The sequence below is a fragment of the Brachyhypopomus gauderio genome, chromosome 2, assembly GCF_052324685.1.
Source record: "Brachyhypopomus gauderio isolate BG-103 chromosome 2, BGAUD_0.2, whole genome shotgun sequence".
NCBI classification, from domain to species: Eukaryota; Metazoa; Chordata; class Actinopteri; order Gymnotiformes; family Hypopomidae; genus Brachyhypopomus; species Brachyhypopomus gauderio.
The window spans coordinates 37,677,607-37,702,209 of record NC_135212.1 but is presented as its reverse complement, the minus strand read 5'-3'; the positions used below and the strand labels follow the sequence as shown (position 1 = coordinate 37,702,209).

General features: G+C 43.3%; 2 protein-coding genes and 1 long non-coding RNA gene across 5 annotated transcripts in view; 1 reads left to right on the top strand and 2 right to left on the bottom strand.

Annotated features, from left to right (window-relative positions):
- tmod2 (tropomodulin 2) overlaps positions 1–5,305 on the bottom strand; it is a 36,753-nt gene extending 31,448 nt beyond the window's left edge. The window contains exons 1-2 of one of the 3 annotated variants that reach the window (XM_076995345.1): positions 5,287–5,305; positions 4,739–4,844 (exon numbers count right to left, since the gene is read on the bottom strand). The gene's annotated coding sequence lies outside the window, so the exon portion shown is untranslated. Of the gene's footprint in view, positions 1–4,738; positions 4,893–5,051; positions 5,071–5,286 lie in introns of those variants that run through there. The other 2 variants (XM_076995346.1, XM_076995344.1) reach the window with 2 other exon arrangements.
- A 249-nt stretch (positions 5,306–5,554) lies between these two features.
- Positions 5,555–16,139, top strand: leo1 (LEO1 homolog, Paf1/RNA polymerase II complex component). Its single transcript, XM_076995343.1, has 11 exons — positions 5,555–5,699; positions 6,151–6,744; positions 7,214–7,315; positions 7,697–7,791; positions 8,037–8,185; positions 8,823–9,002; positions 9,295–9,429; positions 10,283–10,418; positions 11,081–11,270; positions 13,666–13,763; positions 15,870–16,139. Exons 1-11 carry the CDS (start codon positions 5,642–5,644, stop codon positions 15,978–15,980), a joined length of 1,848 nt encoding a protein of 615 aa, XP_076851458.1. The 5' UTR covers positions 5,555–5,641; the 3' UTR covers positions 15,981–16,139.
- A 10-nt stretch (positions 16,140–16,149) lies between these two features.
- On the bottom strand, positions 16,150–17,719 carry LOC143502685 (uncharacterized). Its single transcript, XR_013127106.1, has 3 exons — positions 17,613–17,719; positions 17,277–17,393; positions 16,150–16,577 (listed from the first exon to the last, which is right to left on the bottom strand). It is a non-coding gene; the product is annotated as an uncharacterized LOC143502685 (long non-coding RNA).
- Positions 17,720–24,603: the final 6,884 nt, after the last annotated feature.

The following is a 24,603-nucleotide window of genomic DNA, read 5'->3' as shown; positions in this document are numbered from 1 at the left end:
AGATAACATCAGCCTTCGGCTACATACTTAAACAGCTAATAATGCTGTGTTGCTAATGCAAGCCATACCTGGACACATTCGCCTGCTCTGTGAAGTTAGCTACCTTTTACAGATAAATATCCAGAGCCATTAAGAAGAAATATTTTCTGAACACCAGGACTGTCAGGAGAAAGCCATGTAGTTCATAATTAATAGACAGATAATAGTTTGTATTCTACACAGCATGCAGGAATTATACTGACAGTGACGTGCACATTTCAAAAGGGAATTTCCCATTGAAAAACAAAATCCGTAAAACCAGCAACCTCATGTCCATTTTGCAGGATGAGTAATAAGGTGTTATCCATGGTTGCTTTTCCAAAATGTGCCACAGTGGGCTACTTCTCAACCAAAAATCATGTAGATCACCATAACTCTCAGGTTTTCTGGGTTACTCTGCTTCTTCCATCCACTTGAATTAGCCAACCGTATCTTGCTAACACTATACAAGCCTCTTGTGAAAACAATCTTCAGAGACATGCTTTTTTTGGGAACCACAAAGTCATATGATGTATTCAGAATTAGCATAATGAATATGGCCATTATCTAATTCAACAGCATAGCTAATTGACAAACCCCTCTGAGTAATGTTTGAGCTAGCCTTCATCAACATCCCCAAGCCATATAAAATGCCCTGACAGTGGATATGACTCATTGTGTAACTTGGCAGGCTAGTACTGTTTGACATTATCTAGCACACTACAGATTTGCTGTACAGTCAATGCATAAAACATTTACTGGTTAAACTTACTGTTTGACCAATATTTTGTGTTGTCAATATTTTGACTGCGTTCCCTGTTGGGGTCCGTTAGGGAATTCAGGTCTCGTCGTCATTGTAAACTTTGCACTTACTGCTGTAGGTTAAAGTTCGCAAGCAGGTGAGGTCACTGTCCTGGGCCCAGTGTGGTGCCTCTGTCCCCAGGGCAAACAGATGTAACCGTGTAACGCTTCAAGTTTTATTGCAAAATTCAATAATCCTTTTAATAAAATGCAATAAAATAACATTTTTAAACAGTGCTCTATGAAATTGCTACTACAAACCATACTTTCTCTGGTACAGAGTGATTCCAAGTAAACTGCACACACTTCTGTCTGGTTTTCTAGATCATTTTGAGAATTCATGAATATATAATTATAAAATAATGTAATATTTATATATATTCTTTACCTAAAGGCTTGCATCTCTTCCAATACATCTCATTCCATAGTGGCATAAAAGATAAGGAAAAGCTCATTCCACTAGCTGATAGGATCAGCTACTTAAATTTGAGTTGTCTGAATCTGTGACTGATTGGCACTAGAGATCAACAGATACGGTTTATTCCATAAACGATGTTAAGAGGTCAGGGTCAGCCAATGGCAGATATACACTGCCAATTTTATTGGCAGATATCTAGAAATGTTCTGCTTTGTTTGCATGCCAAAATATCACACTAATAATAAGTGGATGCACAGCATTTCTGAATTAACTTTATTGAACATTGACTTGAACCATCTTTATGAATAAAAATCAATTAAAGTGAGAAAATATATATATTTAGAATAACAAAAGTGATGCAAACAATGTTTTGCATTTTTAAATAAAACAAAGTCCTTAAGTAACTAGCTGTGAATACACAGTTAAATCACAAAACAGTTGCACCAAAATAAACATTTTGGGCCATGTTCCATTAACTTTGTCGATTTTTCACTATTGCATAGCTTTAAAGTGTGTATTACACCAGAGCCGTTTGCTTTAGTTAATGTGTGTATTACACTAGAGCCATTAGCTTTAGTTCATGTGTGTATTACACCAGAGCAGTTAGCTTTAGTCCCAGAACTAAGGAGTAAACGTAAGTCATAAAACATCAGTTTTCTATATCATTTTCACATATTCAAACACCAATTTTTTTTAACTCCCATTTTCATCTGAATTATTTTGCCTGCCAAATATTCTGTGCTTCCCTAACTTATAACATTGTGCTGTGTATGTAAAATATGGCTGCTAAAGGTTTATCTTCCTCTGCAACCAACTCAGAGCACCTTTTTAAAAATGCATTGGACAATAAACAAGAACTTCAAAGTAGTGCTGGGTGATTTGATCAACTGAACATTTTACCTCGATTACAGTTAATGAACGATTTTGTTTTTTGCCCTCATAGCTCGCTGCCAAATGTTGAACTATTACAACTAGGATATTTTTACAAATGAAAGAGGTCATTTTGTGGTTATAAAATTTACAAAAAAGTTGCTTTCCTGTTGCTGACTACTGGATACGGCACAGTGACTGACTATGTGCAGTAGAATATATTTAGACACAAACAATAGGCAAAGTACTAACATATACACTTAATAGCCTATATACTTAATACAAATATGTTATATGATATAATTAAAAGCCAAAAACTGAAATAACTGACATGGTCAAAATAATATCGGTTAGAGGTTCTGGATGTCGGTTTCGATGCATTGTTTATTCATTGCCCAGCCCTATATCAACGTCAGTGTCCACCACACATGTTCAAACATCTACGTGATCCAGACTTGTGTGACAACTTTTCACAGTATCGACTTTTGTTACAATAGGGTTAGCACATTATGAAATGTTCCACCCTTTATGATAACCAGACAGGCTTTGAAAAAAACAATAATGACTGAGTAAAGAACAAATCAAGGTGAAAGAAATATAGCCTTAAGAACAGCAATACAGATGAAGACATCTCAGGACTTGAGGAAAATGCAATCCACAAGCAGCCATTCAAGTCCACAATTTCTAATTAATACTGTCAATGACAAAGATTATCTGCAGAAATCAAAAGCAATGACAACTGAATCAAGCCCTAAACTTTTGATCTGCAACACTGGTAGTGCAGTCACACTCCAACTGTCCAAAGCATATATGCTGCATGATCTACAGAGACTAGCTGAAATTATTAAAACAAGAGCTTTGGTTGTAAGTCACCGGACATACAGGGGGTGGTGACAGAGAGGAGGAAGCTAAACTCTCCAGATCAGATCTGCTGGGCTGAATCAAACAACATTGTAATAAAAAACTTAAGTTCATCAGACATCAGCACCAATTTTATATTTGGGGTAGGGCTAATCCTAAATAATCCAGATTAACCCTAACCCTAAACATAGGGCTAATCCTAACCAAGCCTAGGACTAATCCTAACCCCAGATTAACCCCAAGATCATTAATGACAATGATACATAATTTCAATGCAAAAACATTGATGTCAAACAAACGCATAGTAGGTTGAGGGCTTCTGCTGCACAAACATTACTCCCCAAACATGACTCAAAAATTAAGATCTGACTCAATTTACAAGATTAAAATCACAACTATTTAAACAAACCAACTGAATATACATGCAAGGTCTTTCAGCAGCACTACGCAGTGTGACAGATGAGAACATTTCCTAAGGAACAGAAGACGGATTGTTCTTTTAACTGCACCGTGTTGTTTTTGCTTGCTTGTATTTAATCAGACGTTTTAAACTATTTAACAGCCCAAAGATTCAACGGGACAAAAGACGAGGCGATCTAAAACCCCAGAAGAATGACGTCACTGTCCTGGGAAGCTCGTGGGTGGGGTGGAGCTGCACAAGAACAAGATCAACATGTCCACTTCTTCCACTTATTTCACTGCGATACTGCAAATAAAAAATAAACAAAACCAAAAACTGCTAGAGGAGAATTAGACGCTGGCTAATCAAAATCACTTCACGATTCTTGTAACTATATCTGTCTCTGCAGCTTGCAAACAGGTGCTCAATTAAAGCAAAGACTAGTAGCTAGATAAGGATTAACGAAACCAAGTCTCCCGATAAACCGGTTCTCCGGCGTAATAGTACACTACACACATTCTCGAGAAATATTGGGACTCGGTAACATCCGCAGTTACAATAAACAGTGATGCCCGCCCTAATTTGCAGTGATTCCTCGCCTGACGTGGACCGCACCCTTTAAACACGGAGCAGGACGTTTACACGCCCGCTGACAGCACCGGTGGGTGAGAGGTTCGCGAGGTTGCGTGGACATGGCGCAACTCTTTATGCATAAAACCGCTCTGGAGTTGCTGAACGGTTAATACAGCAGTTCTAGTGTTTATTGCCAAGTGAGTAGTCTACAGTAGCCCTGTGGCGACTACTGGACTGTTAGTTCACTGTTCAGTTCATAACGCGGGACGTGGACACAGAGAAGTGGTCAAGGGCGGCCAAGCTGTGGAGCTGCGGCAGGGACACGAACGCACAGCCGCGGTGCAGCTCGGTGGAGGAGCTGCGTCGTGGTGGTGGTGGTGCTCCGTGGTGGAGCTCCATTCACTCACCATCCTCAACAAAACTTCGCCGCATCGAGTAGCGCGCCAGGTTACGTTAGCCGTGCCCCGGTTTCAGTCGTTCCGCTACTCGACGCCGCTGAAGTCCGAGTGCTGGCTCCGTTCACCCGGGCAGGACGCAGTCAGCTGCACAAACGCTTCATTACCAACACGATTCTGACGTTGTAATCCTTTATTAACCGATCCTCAAAAGTTTGTGGGAGGTAAAAGGGGACCGGGCGAGTCGTGCTGTGGGGACCGACTTACGCCTTAGCTTAGCTCCCGTTAACGGAGACGCTCGCGGTAAGAGGCGCGAGGGCAGGAACACATCCGCCAAGCTCGGTCAGCTAACCTACCGGACAACGACGCGAAGCAAAGCGGCCGACGCGAGCTCACTCTTACCTTAAAGAGCTGCCTCGGTTCGACCTCCACGTATTTCGGTCTCCTTTATCCTCTGAACCCCGGACTATCGTCCCACTTCAGCCGCGCTAATTCTTCACTTTCTCACCTAAGGGCGGAAACACCGGAAACCAAGAGAAGTTGGACTAGAGCGAGCAAAGGATTGACACGTAGAGCAACGAACGGGGACGCAGCTCGCCCACCAATGAGAATTCAGCCCGCCCACCCAGAACCCGTATGAATTGCAGGGCTTCTGGGTTCTGTAGTTCAGAGACATTTCCTGAAAGTTGTATTATTATGTATAAAATTTGGGTACCTGAGACAGCAATTTCCCTTATTGCATTCTGCCCTTCGAATCGTTTGTACTAACCCGTCAAATGACTTTATGAAGTAGACTTATAGACGATGTCAAATACAAGATTGAAGACAAGATTAGATAGAGGGGCAGCGTGGAAATAATCTAGAATCACTGGACCTGGTCTTTCCTGGTGAGTGTAATTATAAAGCGTTTGTTTCCTACAAAGACCAACTACACCGGTTACGTTACTTGCCAATCTACATGAAGGATGATGTCACTGCTGATGTCAGGGTTACGATCTGGTCTGCCACGCATGACCTGCTGAGTAAAAGTGATCAGCCAAATATTCACATCCATTAATATCTCTATCCACATCCATATCACATATAATATATCTGAAAACACAATTCTAAGATGACGAGTCGAACAGACTTCTGGGGACGCGGGAGGTAATACACAATCATACTTAAGTATGAAGTACATAACCGTAAATGTTTGGGTCCACCTCGTGTCGAGTAACTGCATCACGCACTTGTGGAAATAGCTTTGACCCGGTTACCACGGTTACCGCTGTTGCCCCGGAAGCTGTAACTTAATACGGTTCCAAAATGGCGGACATGGAGGAATTGTTCGGGAGTGATGGTGATAGTGACAATGAACAACGAGGTAAGCAATCAAACTGTTTATTCGTCTGTCAGATGTGCGCGTAACAATTTACATTGTTGTGTTTTCTGTGATTTAGTTCCATTCTTAGTGGCTGTCACCTTTAGTGCATTAGTCGATGCCGAAGTCTAGCTGGCTAGCAAGCTGCTTAGCTAAGGAACGTCCTGCACTCGCCAGAGCAGTGAAGACGTGAACTCGTCTAGAAGCTTAATGGGTTGTTTATTTAGCCTACTTAAGCAGAACGCAGGGAGAATACATGCGTTATAGTAATATATACTACGCTATACGAATTAATTAATGAAAACATAAGTTAGAAATACAGGTAGCGTGAATCATAATATAAAATTTGCTGATGACTTGATCATGTATTCGAGTGCATTGTTGGAATAACTTTGTAAAACTTAATGATACCCTAACCTTATAGAGAATTTAACATATTTTGTCTCTCTTGCAGAGTCGGGCTCAGGTTCAGGTTCAGACTCTGAACAGGAGAGGCCAAGATCTGCCAGCAATGGTTCAGGGAGCGGGAGTGAGAGGGATCACGATGAAGACGATGATGATGATGATGAGGAAGGACACGATGGTGGAAAGCCCAGCAACAAAGAGCTGTTTGGGGATGACAGTGAAGATGATCATGGGAGCCCGCACAGTGTTAGTGACAACCAATCCGAGCACTCCGGCAACCAATCAGATGCCAGCATGCACTCTGACAATGAGCATTCAGAGGCAGAACAACACAGTGCCTCGGAGGGTCCTCACGAGGAGGAAGATGATGACGGCCACAGGTCTGACGCTGGAAGTCCCACCTCTGGAGGGGGAAGTCACAGGTCTGGGAGAGGCAGTGTCAGCCCACGGTCTGACCCTGGGACTCCCCAGTCGGGCCCTGGGACCCCCCACTCAGATGGTGAAGGCTCAGGAAGAGATGGCCACTCGGGAGATGAAAATTGGGGGGGTGAGGGAAAGAGTGACCAGTCAGATGATGAGAAGCAGCACAACTCTGATGAAGACAGGGATCATTCAGAAGACGAGGGAAGGGGACAGAGGTCTGGTGAGTGGAGCCAAGACCATCTCTCTTCCATTTCCACCAAAAGCTTTTTTGAGTTCTGATTACTAAAATAAAAATTCAGATGCTGTTTTCAGTATGTATGATTTTATCATTCAAATTTGTCCAGGTCTTCCTGTCTATAAAGAATGGTATCGGTTCAGTGGGGTTTGTGTCATGTTGCATGTGAATACTTTATTACACTACATTATTATTGTATTACACTACATTATTTAGAAGATTTTTTTTTTTTTCTAAGTAAAAATGAGTGGGAACAATCCTTTGTCTTTATTCACTGCTTTTAAAAAATAAAATAAGGACATAACCCCTGGCTTAGAAGAAATGAAAAATACACATTTAACATGAGGTGTTTTTGTGGTCGCAATGCTCACGTGTAGGAGATTTTTCCTTGCATAGGTTCTAGATGATAAAGATGTGAAACAGGATTCACACTCCCTCCTGACTCCTCCCTCAGGTTCAGCCAAAGGCAGTGACAGCGAGGACGACTTCCTGGGCCGGAAAAAGAAGAAACTGGGCTCAGACTCTGACTCGGACAGTGATGTTGGGGCAGAAAGAGGTCAGTGATGTTGAGGCAGAAACGTTGGTATAGAACTGGTATAGAGGGTTCGGGTGTGAAGCACAAACACTGGAAGAAACTGAAAGCTTCATTTTGGAAGCGCTCGAACATCACATAGTGCTCCATGTACTCGCTATGTGGCACCGGTTTAGTGGACATCCTCTACTGCAAATGTCATTTGTCGTCTATATGACAATAATGCATTTTGACTTAAGTTATGTCTTTGTGCATATACCTTCTACCTCGCTCTGATTTGACATTGTAGTGATGTGCAGTGAACAGTGCTGTTTGTTATTGTTGTCCTGCCTGTGTTGATCTAAAGGGCCTGCATTTATAGCAGTTCCTGATTGCCACATTAAGCTTCAACTTGTGTCATTGTAGGTAAAAAGACAGCAGCAGATGACCTGTTTGGAGAAGCAGATGACATCTCATCAGACAGCGATGCTGAGAAACCGCCCACACCAGGCCAGCCACTGGTAGAGTGCCCCTGTATACAGTGTAGTTAGTGTATAACTAACCCTAACTCATACACTCCTGCATGTCAAGCTTTTAGAATAAGTAAAAGTGTGCAGTATACAAATAGAGCAGTGGACTTCTGTCTGTTTAGTGCGTACAGTAATGAAGGCGGGGTGGGATAATAAAAGGAGTATGATTGGTGGAGAATATAAAATGTGATTTGATTAGTGGGGAAGATGATGAAAGTGGGATGACTGATGTGCAGGATAATGAGGATGGGATGGAAGGAGAGCAGCAGGAGGAGGAGCCTGTTCCAGAGACCAGGATCGAGGTGGAGATTCCTAAAGTCAGCACTGACCTTGGCAGTGACCTTTACTTTGTCAAACTACCCAACTTCCTGAGTGTTGAGCCAAGGTTTGTTGTTGGTGGTGGTGGATATGGATGTGTGTGTGTGTGTGTGTGTGTGTGTGTGTGTGTGTGTGTGTGTGTGTGTGTGTGTGTGTGTGTTCGTTCGTTCGTTGACTGCAACAGGAAATGTAGGAGTGAAAACTTGTAACCCTCCCCCCTTCCTTCCCTCTCCCCTCTCTCTCCCCCCCCCCCTCCCTACTCTCTCCCCCCTCCCTCCCTACTCTCTCCCCCCTCCCTCCCTACTCTCTCCCCCCTCCCTCCCTACTCTCTCCCCCCTCCCTCCCTACTCTCTCCCCCCTCCCTCCCCTCTCTCTCTCCCCCCTCCCTCCCTACTCTCTCCCCCCTCCCTCCCTACTCTCTCCCCCCTCCCTCCCTACTCTCTCCCCCCTCCCTCCCTACTCTCTCCCCCCCCCTCCCTCCCTACTCTCTTGCTCTCTGCGTCTTCATCTGAATCCATATTTACATAACAGAAAGGAGGAACTGTTTGCAACTCCAGGCTGGGTCATTAAATAGATCAAAATAAATGATCACTGCTAAGATTAGACATGTACATCCTCAAGGTAGTTTGGTGCTTCTGTATGCTTTACAGAATATTGTAACTGATGTAGTGCCACCACCCCCCTTCACACTTCCCACTCTACAGGCCTTTTGATCCTCAGTACTATGAGGACGAGTTTGAGGATGAGGAGATGTTGGATGAGGAAGGCCGGACGAGGCTCAAGCTGAAGGTGGAGAACACCATTAGATGGCGCTCTCGCAGGGACGAAGAGGGCAGTGAAATCCGTGAGAGCAACGCTCGAATTGTCAAATGGTCAGATGGCAGGTAGGGCCACATCCCTGCGGGACAGGGTCTGCGGGACAGGGTCTGCGGGACAGGGTCTGCGGGACAGGGTCTGCGGGACAGAGTCCTGCCCTTGGAGCTGCACTCTTCCTCTTGTTGTGCCATGTTGTGTTTCCTGTTTATTGTTATTAGTGTGGGAGTGAAGAGAAAGGTCACCTTAAGCTCTGACCCTAGATCAGTTCACATCCGCACTGCTAGAAATCACATGGTAATGCCATGAAGTTTATTCATGAATAATTGACGTGTGTGTGTGTGTGTGTGTGTGTGTGTGCAGCATGTCTCTGCACTTGGGGAATGAGGTGTTTGATGTGTATAAAGCACCTCTGCAAGGAGACCACAACCACCTGTTTATCCGGCAGGGCACTGGACTACAGGGCCAGGCCGTGTTCAAGACCAAACTCACCTTCAGGTAGGGCTTCGGATATTAGACTCTCACTCACTCACATTGTGTCTCTCTCTCGTACACATTCATGCTCTGTAATATGTGTACCTTCTCACTAACGCACCCACACTGTTCCATGTATGTCCCTACACTCAGCTAGCCTTCCACCCCTCACACATGCACTCTGACACGTGCAATCTCTCACATCAGACAGCCTACATTGACATGTAAACATCCTCACCAACCTCTCACAAGCGAAGACACAATGTGAAATATTCATGTACCAATTCCCCTCTGCTTCATTTAATCTGAGGTCAGTGTAGATACCAAAGCACCAGTACAGAGAGGGTGAGCTTCTCTAGAGTCTCATAAGCACCAGTACAGGAACGGTGAGCTTCTCTAGAGTCTTGATGGATTTTCTCCTGCTTATGTGAAATGAGTGTGGTTATTACAGTCTCCCTAATTGTAACCCAGAAATCCTTGCTCCCTCTCTAATCCTAACTCTAATTCTACTGAGGGTCTGAGTTTGCTCCTGGGTGGCTCCTGTTCATTCTGCTTGTGAAGGTTCAGACAGCCTTTCTCAAGGATTCTGTGATTGTCTCACTGTTCCCAGAACAGTCCAGGATATGTGCTCTCAAATGTGGCTTAGTCTTTCCTGAATGCCTCAAAACAAACACTCGAGCTGTTATGGTGAAGTGGACCATGTATGGCCCGTGTGTGGATTGTTTACATTATGTGGATGATGTGAACTGCTGTAAGATCCATCACAGTGGACACATTACAGATATGTAACAGGGGTCTGTGTTAATAGCCCTCATGAGCAGTTTTAGCTGAGTGTGTGTGTGTGTGTGTGTGTGTGTGTGTGTGTGTGTGTGTGTAGACCTCACTCCACAGACAGCGCCACCCACAGAAAGATGACACTCTCGCTGGCTGATCGATGTTCCAAAACACAGAAGATCAGAATCCTGCCAATGGCTGGTCGAGACCCAGAGTCACAGAGGAATGAGATGATTAAGGTCGAACACACACACACACTCAGGAACACTATGATTAAGATCACACACTCAGGAACACTGATCAGGAACAAGTCTCACACATGCAGATGTAAAGGTGTGTGTCACATACACTGAGCAAAAAAAGACTCATTTGCACAAACATATCAATGATATATCAAGCAAACACTTCTACAATATATGAATTATAAAGACAGTAAACAACTGCACCTTGTCACATTGAGTGGTTTTGCATTTCTCTCTCACAACCACTACTGCAGTCTGAAACTTTCACTGAACCTTTTCACACACAGTGACAGTAACACAGTAATGCAAGCAGGGCTGTAAAGAAATGTCTTCAAATATGGTTATATGTCCAAGTCAGGCTGAGAGCAGGTGTACAACTCATGCAGGACATGTCTCACTCCTCACACAGCACAGGAGGACATGTCTCACTCCTCACACAGCACAGGAGGACATGTCTCACTCCTCACACAGCACAGGAGGACATGTCTCACTCCTCACACAGCACAGGAGGACATGTCTCACTCCTCACACAGCACAGGAGGACATGTCTCACTCCTAACGTACTACAACACACACTGTTCATCTCCCTCATCCGTCCCCTCACTCACTATCTCTCTCCCTTTCCCCCACATCTTTGCCTCTGTGTGTCTGTGGAGCAGAAGGAGGAGGAGCGCTTGCGGGCGTCTATCCGGCGCGAGTCTCAGCAGAGACGCATGCGTGAGAAGCAGCACCAGAGAGGCCTGAGTGCCGGTTACCTGGAGCCTGACCGCTACGAGGAAGATGAGGAAGGCGAAGAGTCCATCAGCCTCGCTGCCATCAAGAGCAAATACAAGGGTGGAGGCCTGAGAGGTGACTCAACGCTGCCACCTGCTGCTCATTTCACACAGCTCCGCTCTCAACAGTCCACTCTGAAATCTGTTTTGATCCATTAAGCCGCTGATGAGTGGGGTCCCAGCATCCCCTCATGAAATAGTTTAACCTGCTCTAACACTTTAAACTAAAACCATGAGAATCACAGCACATATAGCAGTAATGAAGATGGAACGCCAACAACCACATACATACTGGGTGGGCAAACCAGAGGTTCTTAAAAGGTTCACAGGAACGAGCACCAGCAGTTTGTTGGTGGAGAACTGAACACAGACAGAGTGTGAGGGGGTGTGTGTGAGTGAGGGGAAGAGAGGGGGAGGGAGTGTGTGTGAGTGAGGGAGTGTGTGTGAGTGAGGGAGTGTGTGTGAGTGAGGGGAAGAGAGGGTGAGTGAGTGTGTGTGTGTGTGAGTGAGGGAGTGTGTGTGTGTGTGAGTGAGGGGGTGTGTGTGTGTGTGAGTGAGGGGGTGTGTGTGTGTGTGAGTGAGGGGGTGTGTGTGTGTGAGTGAGGGGGTGTGTGTGAGTGAGGGGAAGAGAGGGTGAGTGAGTGTGTGTGTGTGAGGGGGTGTGTGTGTGTGTGTGTGTGTGTGTGTGTGTGTGAGTGAGGGTGTGTGTGTGTGAGTGAGGGTGTGTGTGTGTGAGTGAGGGTGTGTGTGTGTGAGTGAGGGTGTGTGTGTGTGAGTGAGGGTGTGTGTGTGTGAGTGAGGGTGTGTGTGTGTGAGTGAGGGTGTGTGTGTGTGAGTGAGGGTGTGTGTGTGTGTGTGTGAGTGAGGGTGTGTGTGTGTGTGTGAGTGAGGGTGTGTGTGTGTGTGTGAGTGAGGGTGTGTGTGTGTGTGTGAGTGAGGGTGTGTGTGTGTGTGTGAGTGAGGGTGTGTGTGTGTGTGTGAGTGAGGGTGTGTGTGTGTGTGTGAGTGAGGGTGTGTGTGTGTGTGTGAGTGAGGGTGTGTGTGTGTGAGTGAGGGTGTGTGTGTGTGAGTGAGGGTGTGTGTGTGTGAGTGAGGGTGTGTGTGTGTGTGTGTGTGTGTGTGTGTGAGTGTGTGTGTGTGTGAGTGTGTGTGTGTGTGAGTGTGAGTGTGTGTGTGTGTGAGTGAGGGTGTGTGTGTGTGTGTGTGTGTGTGTGTGTGTGTGTGTGTGTGTGTGTGTGTGTGTGTGTGTGTGTGTGTGTGTGTGTGTGTGAGTGAGGGTGTGTGTGTGTGTGAGTGAGGGTGTGTGTGTGTGTGAGTGAGGGTGTGTGTGTGTGTGAGTGAGGGTGTGTGTGTGTGTGAGTGAGGGTGTGTGTGTGTGTGAGTGAGGGTGTGAGTGAGGGTGTGAGTGAGGGTGTGAGTGAGGGTGTGTGTGTGTGAGTGTGTGAGTGAGGGTGTGTGTGTGTGAGTGTGTGTGTGAGTGAGGGTGTGTGTGTGTGTGAGTGAGGGTGTGTGTGTGTGTGAGTGAGGGTGTGTGTGTGTGTGAGTGAGGGTGTGTGTGTGTGTGAGTGAGGGTGTGTGTGTGTGTGAGTGAGGGTGTGTGTGTGTGTGAGTGAGGGTGTGTGTGTGTGTGAGTGAGGGTGTGTGTGTGTGTGTGAGTGAGGGTGTGTGTGTGAGTGAGGGTGTGTGTGTGAGTGAGGGTGTGTGTGTGAGTGAGGGTGTGTGTGTGAGTGAGGGGGTGTGTGTGTGAGGGGGTGTGTGAGTGAGGGGGTGTGTGGGTGAGGGGAAGAGAGGGTGAGAGAGTGTGTGTGAGTGTGAGGGGGTGTGTGTGTGAGTGAGGGTGTGTGAGTGAGTGTGAGGGGGTGAGGGGAAGAGAGGGTGAGAGAGTGTGTGTGAGTGTGAGGGGGTGTGTGTGTGAGGGGGTGTGTGTGTGAGTGAGGGAGAGGGGGGTGTGTGGATCCAAGGCCTTAGGCAGGTTTGTATGATTAGCTTTTACCCTGGAGATGCACATGTGTACCTCACTGGGGAAATGACCTGTAGTGCTCTGCAGTAATCGGGTTATAGTTAAGAATACATGTGCATGCACACACTCTCATACATGTACACACACACACACACACACACACACACACACACAGTCACATACATGTACCTACACTCTCATACATGTACCCACACGCACATACACACACACCTGAACACATACACGTACACACACGTTGCTACATACACATACCCACCCAAATAAACACACACACCCGCACACACATACATACATACACTCACACATGCCCTTACATGTATGCACCTGTGCACACAGATTTATTTTATTATTGTGGTTGCTTAATTGTTTATTTGGAGAGGATTTAGCCCAGAGGGCATCTGTTCTGGAGTCAGGTGTGTGGGCTCAGCTATGCTGTGCTGCTATGAATGACATGCCTGTCTGTCTGATGCTGGTTTGTTTGCTGCCACAGAGGAGAGAGCGCGGATCTACTCTTCCGACAGTGATGAAGGCTCTGATGATGACAAGGCTCAACGACTGATGAAGGCCAAGAAGTTAGACAGTGACGAGGTGAGATGGGGGTGTGTGTGTGTACACACATATATACATTATTGCTAAAGCACTAAAAATGTTTACATTTTGACTTCACAAAATAATTGTTGTATCAATAATAATCTGTGTGTGTGTCTCCCACTCACACACACAGTGTAACGGGGCTAAATGTACAAAAACATTTGAAGACCTTCTGACTAACTGCAGACTACCAAACTAGACCCTCATTTATCCTCCAATAAAATTAGGAAACTTAACATACTGATCTACACTCCTGGAACTTCAGAACCCCAGGGAATGAATGTGATGATTTAAACTAGTGCTGGGCAGTATACCGGTTTGCACACTGAAAACCGGTGTTTATTTTTGTTATCATAAGAATTTTTCATAAACTGGCCACACCGGTTTAAATAACCTTCACGTGTCTGGAACGCAGAACGGTCGTTAATTGTTTCTCAAGGGACGCTTTTTAGTGCTGCACCGCTAAACACAGATACAACAGAGCACAAATCTAGCTTGCTGAAAACGAGGGACATTCTGAACCACAAATTCTCTCAAACAATGAAGTAAAAGATGATGCCCCAAAGGAACTTTTGCCAAAGAAAGTAGCCGTGTCTGTTGTCAGGAAGTACCATATTTTCTCGACTATACAGCGCACCTCAATATAAGCTACACCTACAAAGTAAAAAAAAAAAAGGAAAATGTTTTATAAGCTGCACCGGGCTAAAAGCTGCATATATCTACTGAACTGAATACATTTAACTGAACATAACCAAACTGATCAGTTTCTGAACGGTGCCTATAGCATTTCATGTGCGACAGATTTGGCTTTCAGCTGGTGTGTCGAATTCCGACTCCCCACGTTAATCCGCACATAGAGACACTACAGAGATGATATTGTCGATTTATATTTCTATGCAAAAATAAGAGGTAGATTTAATTATCCATCACAGCAAACGGCATTATCTATGTCCAAAGACACACTGGCTCAAGGATGTTAATTATTTTAAATAAAAAACACACTGCCTATACCGAAGTTCACCTCTTATCACATGACTTCGCAGTATTATGTCTATATATCTAGTTAGGACAAAACTAGAGTGCTCAATGAACAAAGTTATAATCACTGTTACTCCCGAATGTCATCTGTAGTGTAGAAGGGACTTGGAATTTGCCACAAATTATTAGCATGTTCGTTTAAAAAAAATCTTCATCGTGCCTGCTGCTTGCATGTGCTAAATGAAAACCCTGATTAACTACCACCTGATTAACTTTCTGCTCCACCCCTGACGTGTGATGAAACATCTACAGAAAAGCTGCACTTTATTATAAGTCGCATGGTTCAAAGCGTGGGGGGGAAAGTAGAGGCTTATAGTCTGGAAAATACGGGTAGCAATCGCGGAGGCTCCGCTGTGGCGTGTCGAGGTCGCGTTCTGCTCTTCAGCGCTGTGTTTTGCGCTGTTATGTTTGCAGGGTTCATACACCTTTACAAGGTGGAATTCAAGCACTTGTACGGCACTTTCAAGGTCCATTTTCAATATTTTCCAGCACCTTCAGCTTAATTTATACAAATACACATATGGTCGAAATGATTCGAAATAATTTGTTTATATCACATTATTTTGCATTTTTACTGCAACTGTCATGCTATATGATTCATTCACTACTTTAGTGCTACCATTTGAAAACTGATCATGTGGGGCCATGCAAATCTGTATTACAATTAGTAATACTTTTTTAAACAGTGGAATAGGGTACTCTTAACCACTCTACTGCAGTAATTCTTTTCGTAATCAATGCAGTTAACACATCGTGCATGGGGGGAAAAACCGTCAAATACTGTGAAACCGATATAATTTTGAAAAATACCATTATATAGAATTTTGGTCATACCGCCCAGCACTGATTTAAACATCTACTTTTTCCCTCCTCTGGTTAAAAACCTGGTTCCTGTATATATGTATATGTGTGTGTATTTATATATAATATTTATTATAGTTTCATCTCTTCTATTTTCAGTTGTTTTGTGAATGCGCTGTCAGGACTTTTGTTGAGGTTCATGGTACTCAACATTGTACAGTAACATTGAAAGAATCTAATCTTACTGGCTCTTTGCCCTTTCAGGAAGGGGAAAATTCAGGCAAGAGGAAGGCTGAGGATGATGAGGAATCTGCTACCAAGAAAGCCAAGAAATATGTCATCAGTGATGAAGATGATGATGAAGAGGAGGACTAATTATTACCAATTCTGTTGTCTTTTTTTGTATCACTCTGTGATTGTTGTCTCTAAGCCAGACAATAATGACTAGGTGGATAATAATGACTGTTTGTATATTTTATAAAGAAGCGTCTTTGCTGCAATGCACCAGAGGAGAATAAAGCGAACTTCGTGCGATCATCATCAAATCAAATTTATTTGTAGGCCTATAGCGCTTTTCACAACACATGTTGTCACAAAGCAGCTTTACAGGATTTACAAGGTTAACAATTGTATGGGTCCAAATCCCTAATGAGCAAGCCAAAGGCGACAGTGGCAAGGAAAAACTCCCTATGATGGTGGGGATTAGGAAGAAACCTCGGGAGGACCAAGACTCAAAAGGGAACCCATCCTCCATTGGGTGGCCCGTTAACACACAAATTACACAAACTCTAATGCAGAATACACAAGTCACACACAAATCACACAATCAGACTAAGTATAAGGTAACTAGAATGAAAATTTTGGGTGTTGATATTGTCAATGTAAGTGTCTTGTGATGAACGCCAGGTTTTCATTCCGTGTCAGAGCAGTGATATTGGTATTGTAGGCTCCGACTGCAGTGTTACTCCCCAGCTGAACCTCGGAGAAGGAAGAAAGATATGTGATGTGGTAAATATGTAACAGATTAATCAAAGGCCAAAGTAAACAGATAAGTCTTTAGTCGAGATTTAAACATTGAGACCGTGTCTGAGTCCCGAATAGAGGCAGGAAGATTATTCCACAGTTGTGGAGCTTTAAAAGAAAAGGCTCTTCCACCTGCTGTGATCTTTTTGATCCTAGGAACAGTTAATAAACCTGCGTCCTGCGAGCGAAGTGAACGTGCTGGGTTGTAATGTTCAGTAAGTTCACTAAGATACTCTGGAGCTAAGCCATGTAGTGTTTTATATGTTAATAAAAGTATTTTATAATCAATACGGAATCTAATTGGCAGCCATTGTAATGACGATAGTACGGAACTAATGTGATCAAAGTTTTTAGTTTTTGTTAAAACTCGCGTTGCTGCGTTCTGAAACTCCAGCTGGAGTTTGTTTATAGATTTACCAAAACATCCAGCTAGAAGACTGTTGCAATAATCTAGAGGATATGACAAAATATGGCACATTTCATTTCACATTTCATGAATGCATGGATTAGTTTTCCCCCATCACTATTATTTAATATGTTTCTAATTTTAGCAATGTTGCGTAAGTGAAAGACCGCTACCCTAGTTATATTATTAATGTGTGAATCGAACGAGATATCTAGGTCTATTGTGACGCCCAAGTTCTTTACCTCTGCGCTGGGGGTTATAGTAAAAGACTTTGACTGCTGTGTCCACTCTGCTGGCATCCTTTGCCCAGCTTGCCTTTGCTTCCACGGTGACAGTGGCCTCTGTATTTGAATCATAGCCTGTACAGTATTGTGATGAGAGGACAGATATAGGCAGAGACATCACACCACGTGTAGGTTAGATGACGATGATAGTTGAACACTGCCCTCAGCAGGAGAAAAAAGGAATGACATGCAGTGATCTGCTCAACAGAAGTCTCTTTTTCTTTACTGTTGCTAAAATTGAATGCATAATTTTCATGCAAAGATAGATGTTTAATATTAATATTTAATATTTACCGTTGTGCTGTATTCATCTGATAGCAGCTGGAGATCCTGTGCCTCTCCTGTTAAGTGAAGGTGTTCCAGTAATTATGTGGTAGTTATGGAAACCGACTTCATTCCAAAGCAGTCTCTGTGGCCCCACCCCTCTGGCCCCACCCCTTCCTGCTGCCCTGTGGGATGCAGAAAGTTCAAAGGTCTTGCTGGTTCATTAATGGCTTTGTAGATCTGGGCAGCTACTGGAAGGATCTAAAGGATCAGCAGAGGGATGACGTGTTCTCACCTCTTCCACACATCACCCTCCATATATCACCTCCCCCATACTCTCACCTCTTCCACACATCACCTCCCCCATACTCTCACCTCCCACATACTCTCACCTCCATATATCACCTCCCACATACTCTCACCTCCATATATCACCTCCCACATACTCTCACCTCCTCCATACATCACCTCCCCCATACTCTCACCTCCTCCATACATCACCTCCCACATACTCTCGCCTCCTCCATACTCTCGCCTCCATATATCACCTCCCCCATACCCTCACCTCCATATATCATCTCTCCCATACTCTCACCTCCATATATCATCTCTCCCATACTCTCACCTCCCCCACACATCACCTCCCCATACTCTCACCTCCCCCACCCAATGTGGGGTGTGTTTGTGAAGGAGATGGCAGCATTACTGCTGGTTTTCTTCATCCTTTACATACATTTTCTCTCTTGTCTCCGTCTCCTGTTGTTTCATTCCCTGGGGGGTGCTGAGCAGGACAGCATGCTGTTGCAAAGATGACATTATGCTCAGCAGATCAGATTGGGGTTATGGTTAGTTCCAGATATAAGTTTGATACTTGATATCAACCTGAAAAAAGTATCAAAAAGTTTGCAATTCTCCCTTTGTCTTTATGCCAGTCTCCCTTAATTCATCTACAGTGGTAGAATAATTTCACCATAAAAATGACAAAAATAGAATAGTCGGTGATAAATAGGGCAGATGGACCACGGTGTAAGTGTGGTCATTTAATAATGGTCACTGATTGCTGCTATAAAGGTGCCATTTTAAAATTTAAAAAGCTTGAGAATGTAAATGACACATCAAGAATCACCGACCTCAGCCTGCTGAGAACATGATTTAACACTCATCAATCTCTCTCAATTCATCTACATTGACCAAACAGAAAAAATAAAGCATCTGTTTTTCTTCCTTTTTTTTGGGGGGGGGGGGGGTTGTTAGGTCGAGTGTCTGAGTGGGCCGTAAGTGTCTGGCACAGCGTGGCTTCTGCAGGAGCTGACACTGAAGCCCTGGGCCCTGTGTTGCATAAGACCAGGTGGTTAAGGGTGAAGGAATGCAAAACATTATGGGAACTGTTTGCTTGGCAAGTGTGTAAATGCTAAATCTCACAGAAACCCTCCTGAAAGTACCTCAGAATCTCTTAATTTCACCAATTATGTTACACATACAAGGAATTTGGCTTTGTCAGGGCAAGACATGTATGACGTAATAATTACACAGACTATTGACAAGCATTTACTAGGTGAGTAAAATTACTTGGTTACTTGTTGAGAAGTAAATAAACAATAGCGTAAGAATATAAAGTTTAAAAAGTACTAAGGTAATAAGTGATGAGGAGCCAAGGTAGCTAACAGATCAACAAAACTACTGTGCACATGAATATAACTGTAAAAAATAAAAACATGTTCAAAATATTGTTTGAATAAGGTTGTAGATGGTGTTAACATGTACAGAAAAGAACATCTGTACAGCTGTGCAAATGAGCATAGTGCAAGTGAGTGTACTGTGCAGTACTGTTCAATCCAGTTCAGACCAGTTCAAGGTTGGTTTGAAGTTTACAGTGGGAGGTGTCCACTGTTGTTGAGCGGCACTACAGCTCTGGGAAAGAACCTGTTATTGTGTCATGTCATGCTGTTTTTTTGCTGGTCCCAAGTCTCCTACCAGAGGGGAGAGTCTGGAAGTGGTGATGTCCAAGACGTGAGGGCAAGTGAAAACAAAAGCCCATCTCATAGACTATGTCTCTCTATTGCCTTATAATTAAACCCTAGCCCTCCTGGAAAAGAACCAATACCACTTATAACAGTTTGATCACAACACAAACAACACACATGCATACACACTTGATGATCACTCGATTTGACCGATTTGGCCCATTATTCATTGTCATTATATATTATATAAATGCTCGTTACCATCAGAGAATATGCTTACATGTTAATGTTTAGGCCATGTAATGCCACGCATTTACTGCATATTGTGACGGGCAGGTGTGAGCAACTAAAAAGGAAGCGATCACGCCAAGTCTCAGGGAAAGAGGATGGTTTAATAGAAAGTGTGCAAACCAAAAACCCGTGCATGGTTCCAGATTAAGGAAATAATAACCAGCAGTCAACTGGTACAAAGACAAGACATATATAGACGAACAAACGAACCTCAGGTGAGACGGATCACGGGTCCCGCCCACCTGAGGGACGAACATCACGTGACCAAAAACAGGACCGCTGCCGCTATAACCGGGGGCGACCGGTAGGGGGCCCCCCCACAACGTGACACAATACATATGCATATCTACACACGTGCATATGTACAGAGCATATAATACTAATAATAATAAAAATAATACTTTATTTTTATATAGCGCTTTTCTGAAACCCAAAGATGCTTACAATACATAAGGAAACAGAAACATATAATACAAAACAGTACAAAGAAAATTATGGAGCAGGGAGATCATAGGCGAGAGAGAAGAGGTGAGTCTTAAGTTTAGATTTAAATGTGGAAAGAGAGGGAGACTGTTTGATCACAGTTGGAAGGGGGTTCCACAGTCGAGGAGCGAATCTGGAAAAAGCCTGATCACCAAAGCTACAGAGTTTAGATGATGGTACCTTTAGAAGTCCAACAGTAGAAGATCTAAGAGATCTAGAAGGTCTGTAGGGAAGTTGGAGGTCAGACAGATAAGTAGGAGCCATCTATAAAAGTGTCAAAGTCAAAGTCAAATTTATTTATATAGCGCTTTTCACAACACATGTTGTCACAAAGCAGCTTTACAATTGTATGGGTCCAGATCCATAATGAGCAAGCCAAAGGCGACAGTGGTGAGGAAAAACTCCCTATGAGGTGGGGATTAGGAAGAGCCCTCTGGAGGACCAAGACTCAAAACGGAACCCATCCTCCATTGGGCGGCCCGTTCACAAGTCCGAGGTCGCAGGGTGGTTCTACAGTTCTACAGTAATAGTTAAGGTTCTTGTTCCCCGGCCAAGTAGTCACAGTCCCTTCGGTGCAGGTGGTGGGCCTCAGGTAGGAGCTAGCATCAGCACGACCTCTTGTGGCAATGGCACATCCAACCCCGGCATCAGTACATCCACTGGCAAGCCAGACCATCTCCCAGGTGCTTGTAGGTGCTTGTATCCAATCGTCTTGGGTAGAGGCATGCAAAAAGATAGACAATACAGACTGAGTGGACATCAATTTAAACCACCATTGATTTAAATGTACATAGCTCACATGCCAGTGATCAGCATGTGGCTCTGGCAGGCTAATCTATAGCAGCATAACTAAAGGGAGGGGTTCAGAGATGACCACAGGCATGAGGGCTCACTGAGACATTGCTTTCCAGTAAAGTCATTGTCACAACTAGAATGATGCCATAACACAACTGGATGACAGCATCAACATCTAAGATTACCAGAAATCCCAACATCTGGGGGCCCCCAAGCCCCACACCTTACAAGAGGAATATTAACTGAAGGCTTGATTAAATAGGTGAGTCTTAAGTCTAGATTTAAAGATTGGAACTGTGTCAGAATCTCAGATTGGAGCTGGAACGCTATTCCATAATTGAGGGGCTTTAAAGGAGAAAGCTCTACCTCCGGCTGTAGTTTTACAAATTTTTGGAACTAGGAGAAATCTAGCATTTTGGGAGCGCAAAGGGTGAGATGGGTTGTAGTAAGCAATGAGTTCACTCAGATATTGTGGGGCAAGACCATTATAGGTTAACAGAAGAATTTTAAATTCAATGCGATATTTAATCAGAAGCCAGTGTAATGCAGCGATCATTGCACCTGATCATGATCAAATTTCCTAGCCTTAGTTAGGACTCTAGCTGCAGCATTTTGCACAAGTTGTAGCTTCTTTATGGACTGTTTAGAGCATCCAATTAGAAGATTATTACAGTAGTCCAATCTCAATGAGACAAAAGTATGGACCAGCTTCTCTGCATCAGCTAATGAAAGTAAGTGTCTCAGCTGGGCGATATTATGTAAATGGAAAAAGGCAGGCTTAGTGACATTGCATATATGTGTGTCAAATGAAAGATCCGAAACAATAGTGACACCTAAACTTTTTGCAGTAGATTTAGGTGTTACTGAAAAACCATCTAAGGTGAGGGGAATTTCAGCCCAATTGCTTCTAGGAGCTTTAGGCCCAAGAATCAGCACCTCAGTCTTATCAGAATTTAGTTGAAGAAAATTAGACGCCATCCAGTTTTTAATGTCCTGGACGCAGTTCTCAATCTTGAGAGTTGTAGTGATATCATCCGGATTAGAAAGTATATACAACTGAGTATCATCTGCATAGCAATGGAAGCTAATACCATGCCTACGAATGATAGTGCCCAGTGGTAGCATATATAATGAGAATAATATGGGGCCCAGTACAGATCCTTGTGGGACACCATATTTTACCTTAGAATGCTCTGAGCATTCGTTATTTACAATAACGTGTGTGTTTTCAATTTACAAGACATTGAAACCCAGTGATCTATCATCATTTTCATCTTCTGGTGTTGCAGCATTAAATGAATGGTCCTGTATTCTAGCTTTAATCTAGCATGTGCACAGTTCATGTTCAGTCTTACTGTACTCTAGCGCATACACAGTTCGGTGGTATTGTACTCTAGTGGATGCAAAGTTCAGTGGTATTGTACTCTAGTGCAGGGGTTCTCAACTGGTCTCAGCCCGGGACCCACATTTTCTGTGGTTAAGTTGGCTTCATGTTCTCATTTTAAATGTACTACTATTACCGTCTAAAAATGACCTTAACATGGACGAAAGTGGCGGTCGTAAAGGCCCCAGAGCACTGCGCACTCTGTTTTTCTTCAAAGATTTAAATAATTTTTAAATGATTCTTCATTAGATAAAAACAAGTTGTATAAATATTAAGTGCACATTTTGTCAAATGTCTCAATAGCTTTTAAAATGTCCATCATAAGAGCATAAAACAAGTTATAGTACATTAAGTGCATCCTAATCAACAACCTTGTTTTGTGGAATTATGGTGGCCCATTTAAAAGCTATTGAAATATTTGACAAAAACTGACCACCACACATTGGTGCAAGGTATAAATACCCATCTTTTAGTTGTAGGTTGTTATTAAAGATGAACTTTATGTAATCCAACTACTTTGGTGGTCTTAGATGGACCGTTTAAAAGCTATTGAAATTATTGCAAAAAACAGAGTGCGCAGTGCTCTGGGGCCTTTACGACCTCCACTTGCGTCCGTGTTAAGGTCATTTGTAGACGGTGCCTTAGATGTTGCAGCGGTGACAGCAGTATATTTAAAATAACATGTTTTTAAAATACATATATTCCTGATGTAAACAAAGTTGTAGATGTTTGTCTTGGGTGCCAGAAATAAGAATTTGCATATTTTGGTACTTTTAACTTAAAGGTATTGAAGAAAGAATTCCGAATATGCGAACGTGAAACGAACTTTACCAAGTTTCATAGTATGTATATGAGTGACTTTTGATCCCATCAAAAGTTTTAAATTTTAATTTTACTACTGCTCACTGTTTTAAAATGAGAAAATACACAAAACAGCTAGCTAATCAGTCCTTATTTAGCTAGTGTTATTTTAGCAGCCTCTAAATATAGCTTTGAAACCTGTTAACTAAATTCCCTACCAGATGCTATTGTAAAATTTATAATCTGTATTCATATCTGTAATAATTTTACATTTTAAACACATGAATTATGTATTACTGCAGTAAACTACATTATCTGCCATTGCATATTGGTAGGGACAGACCTGGACACAGAAGCCCTTATAGCCTGGCGAGTCTCTAACAAGGCTTTGTTTACTGGGACACGCAACGCTGTCATTATATATTTTTTATATTTTAGGGTTAGTGTTTCAGAACGAGTTTTCCACTGATTCCATGTATTGAACTTGGTGTAAGCGACACATAAGTGTTCACTTAACATGTAAGTGTTCACTTTGGGTAAATGCAAGTACTTCCAGAATAGTTGACTATATTACATTTAAGATAAGATAAGATAATCCTTTATTGATCTCGCAACGGGGAAATTTGCAATATTACAGCAGCAGAGAGGAAGGGACAGAGAAAGGAAGTATAAAAACAATATACAAGATAAATAGTTAAAAACAAAACAAAAATGTATGTACACTGGTTTACAAAATATATGATATTGAAAAATATAATAATCTTATGTATGGTGATATTGCACATAGAAGTACTAACTATTGCACATTTGCCGTATGATTGCACAATTTTTCCGGCATGTGGTAGCAATGTTAAACATTACAAGCTATTCAGAGCAGCGCGTGTTAAACAGTCTGACGGCGTGTGGAAGGAAGGACCTGCGGTATCTCTCCTTTACACACTGCGGGTGCTGCAGCCTGGAACTGAAAGAGCTGCTTAGTGCAGTCAGAGAGTGGTGGGACAGGTTCTTCAGCATGCATTTTAGCTTAGTCTTCATTCTCCTGTCTCCCACCACCTCCACTGGGTCAAGTGGACACCCAAGGACACAGCTGGACTTCCTGATGATCCTGTTCAGTCTCTTGTCTGACGTGGACTTGGACATTTTGTTTCTTAATTTGAACCCCGACATGTGGTCGAGTGTTGACTGGCCACACTGTTTGCTCGTACTAGGAATACATTTAGCAGCTAAATTATCATTACTGACCTGCGCGTTAGCCCCAACATGTTTTGCGTTGAGGTGGTAACGAAGGGTGGAAATGCTCCTG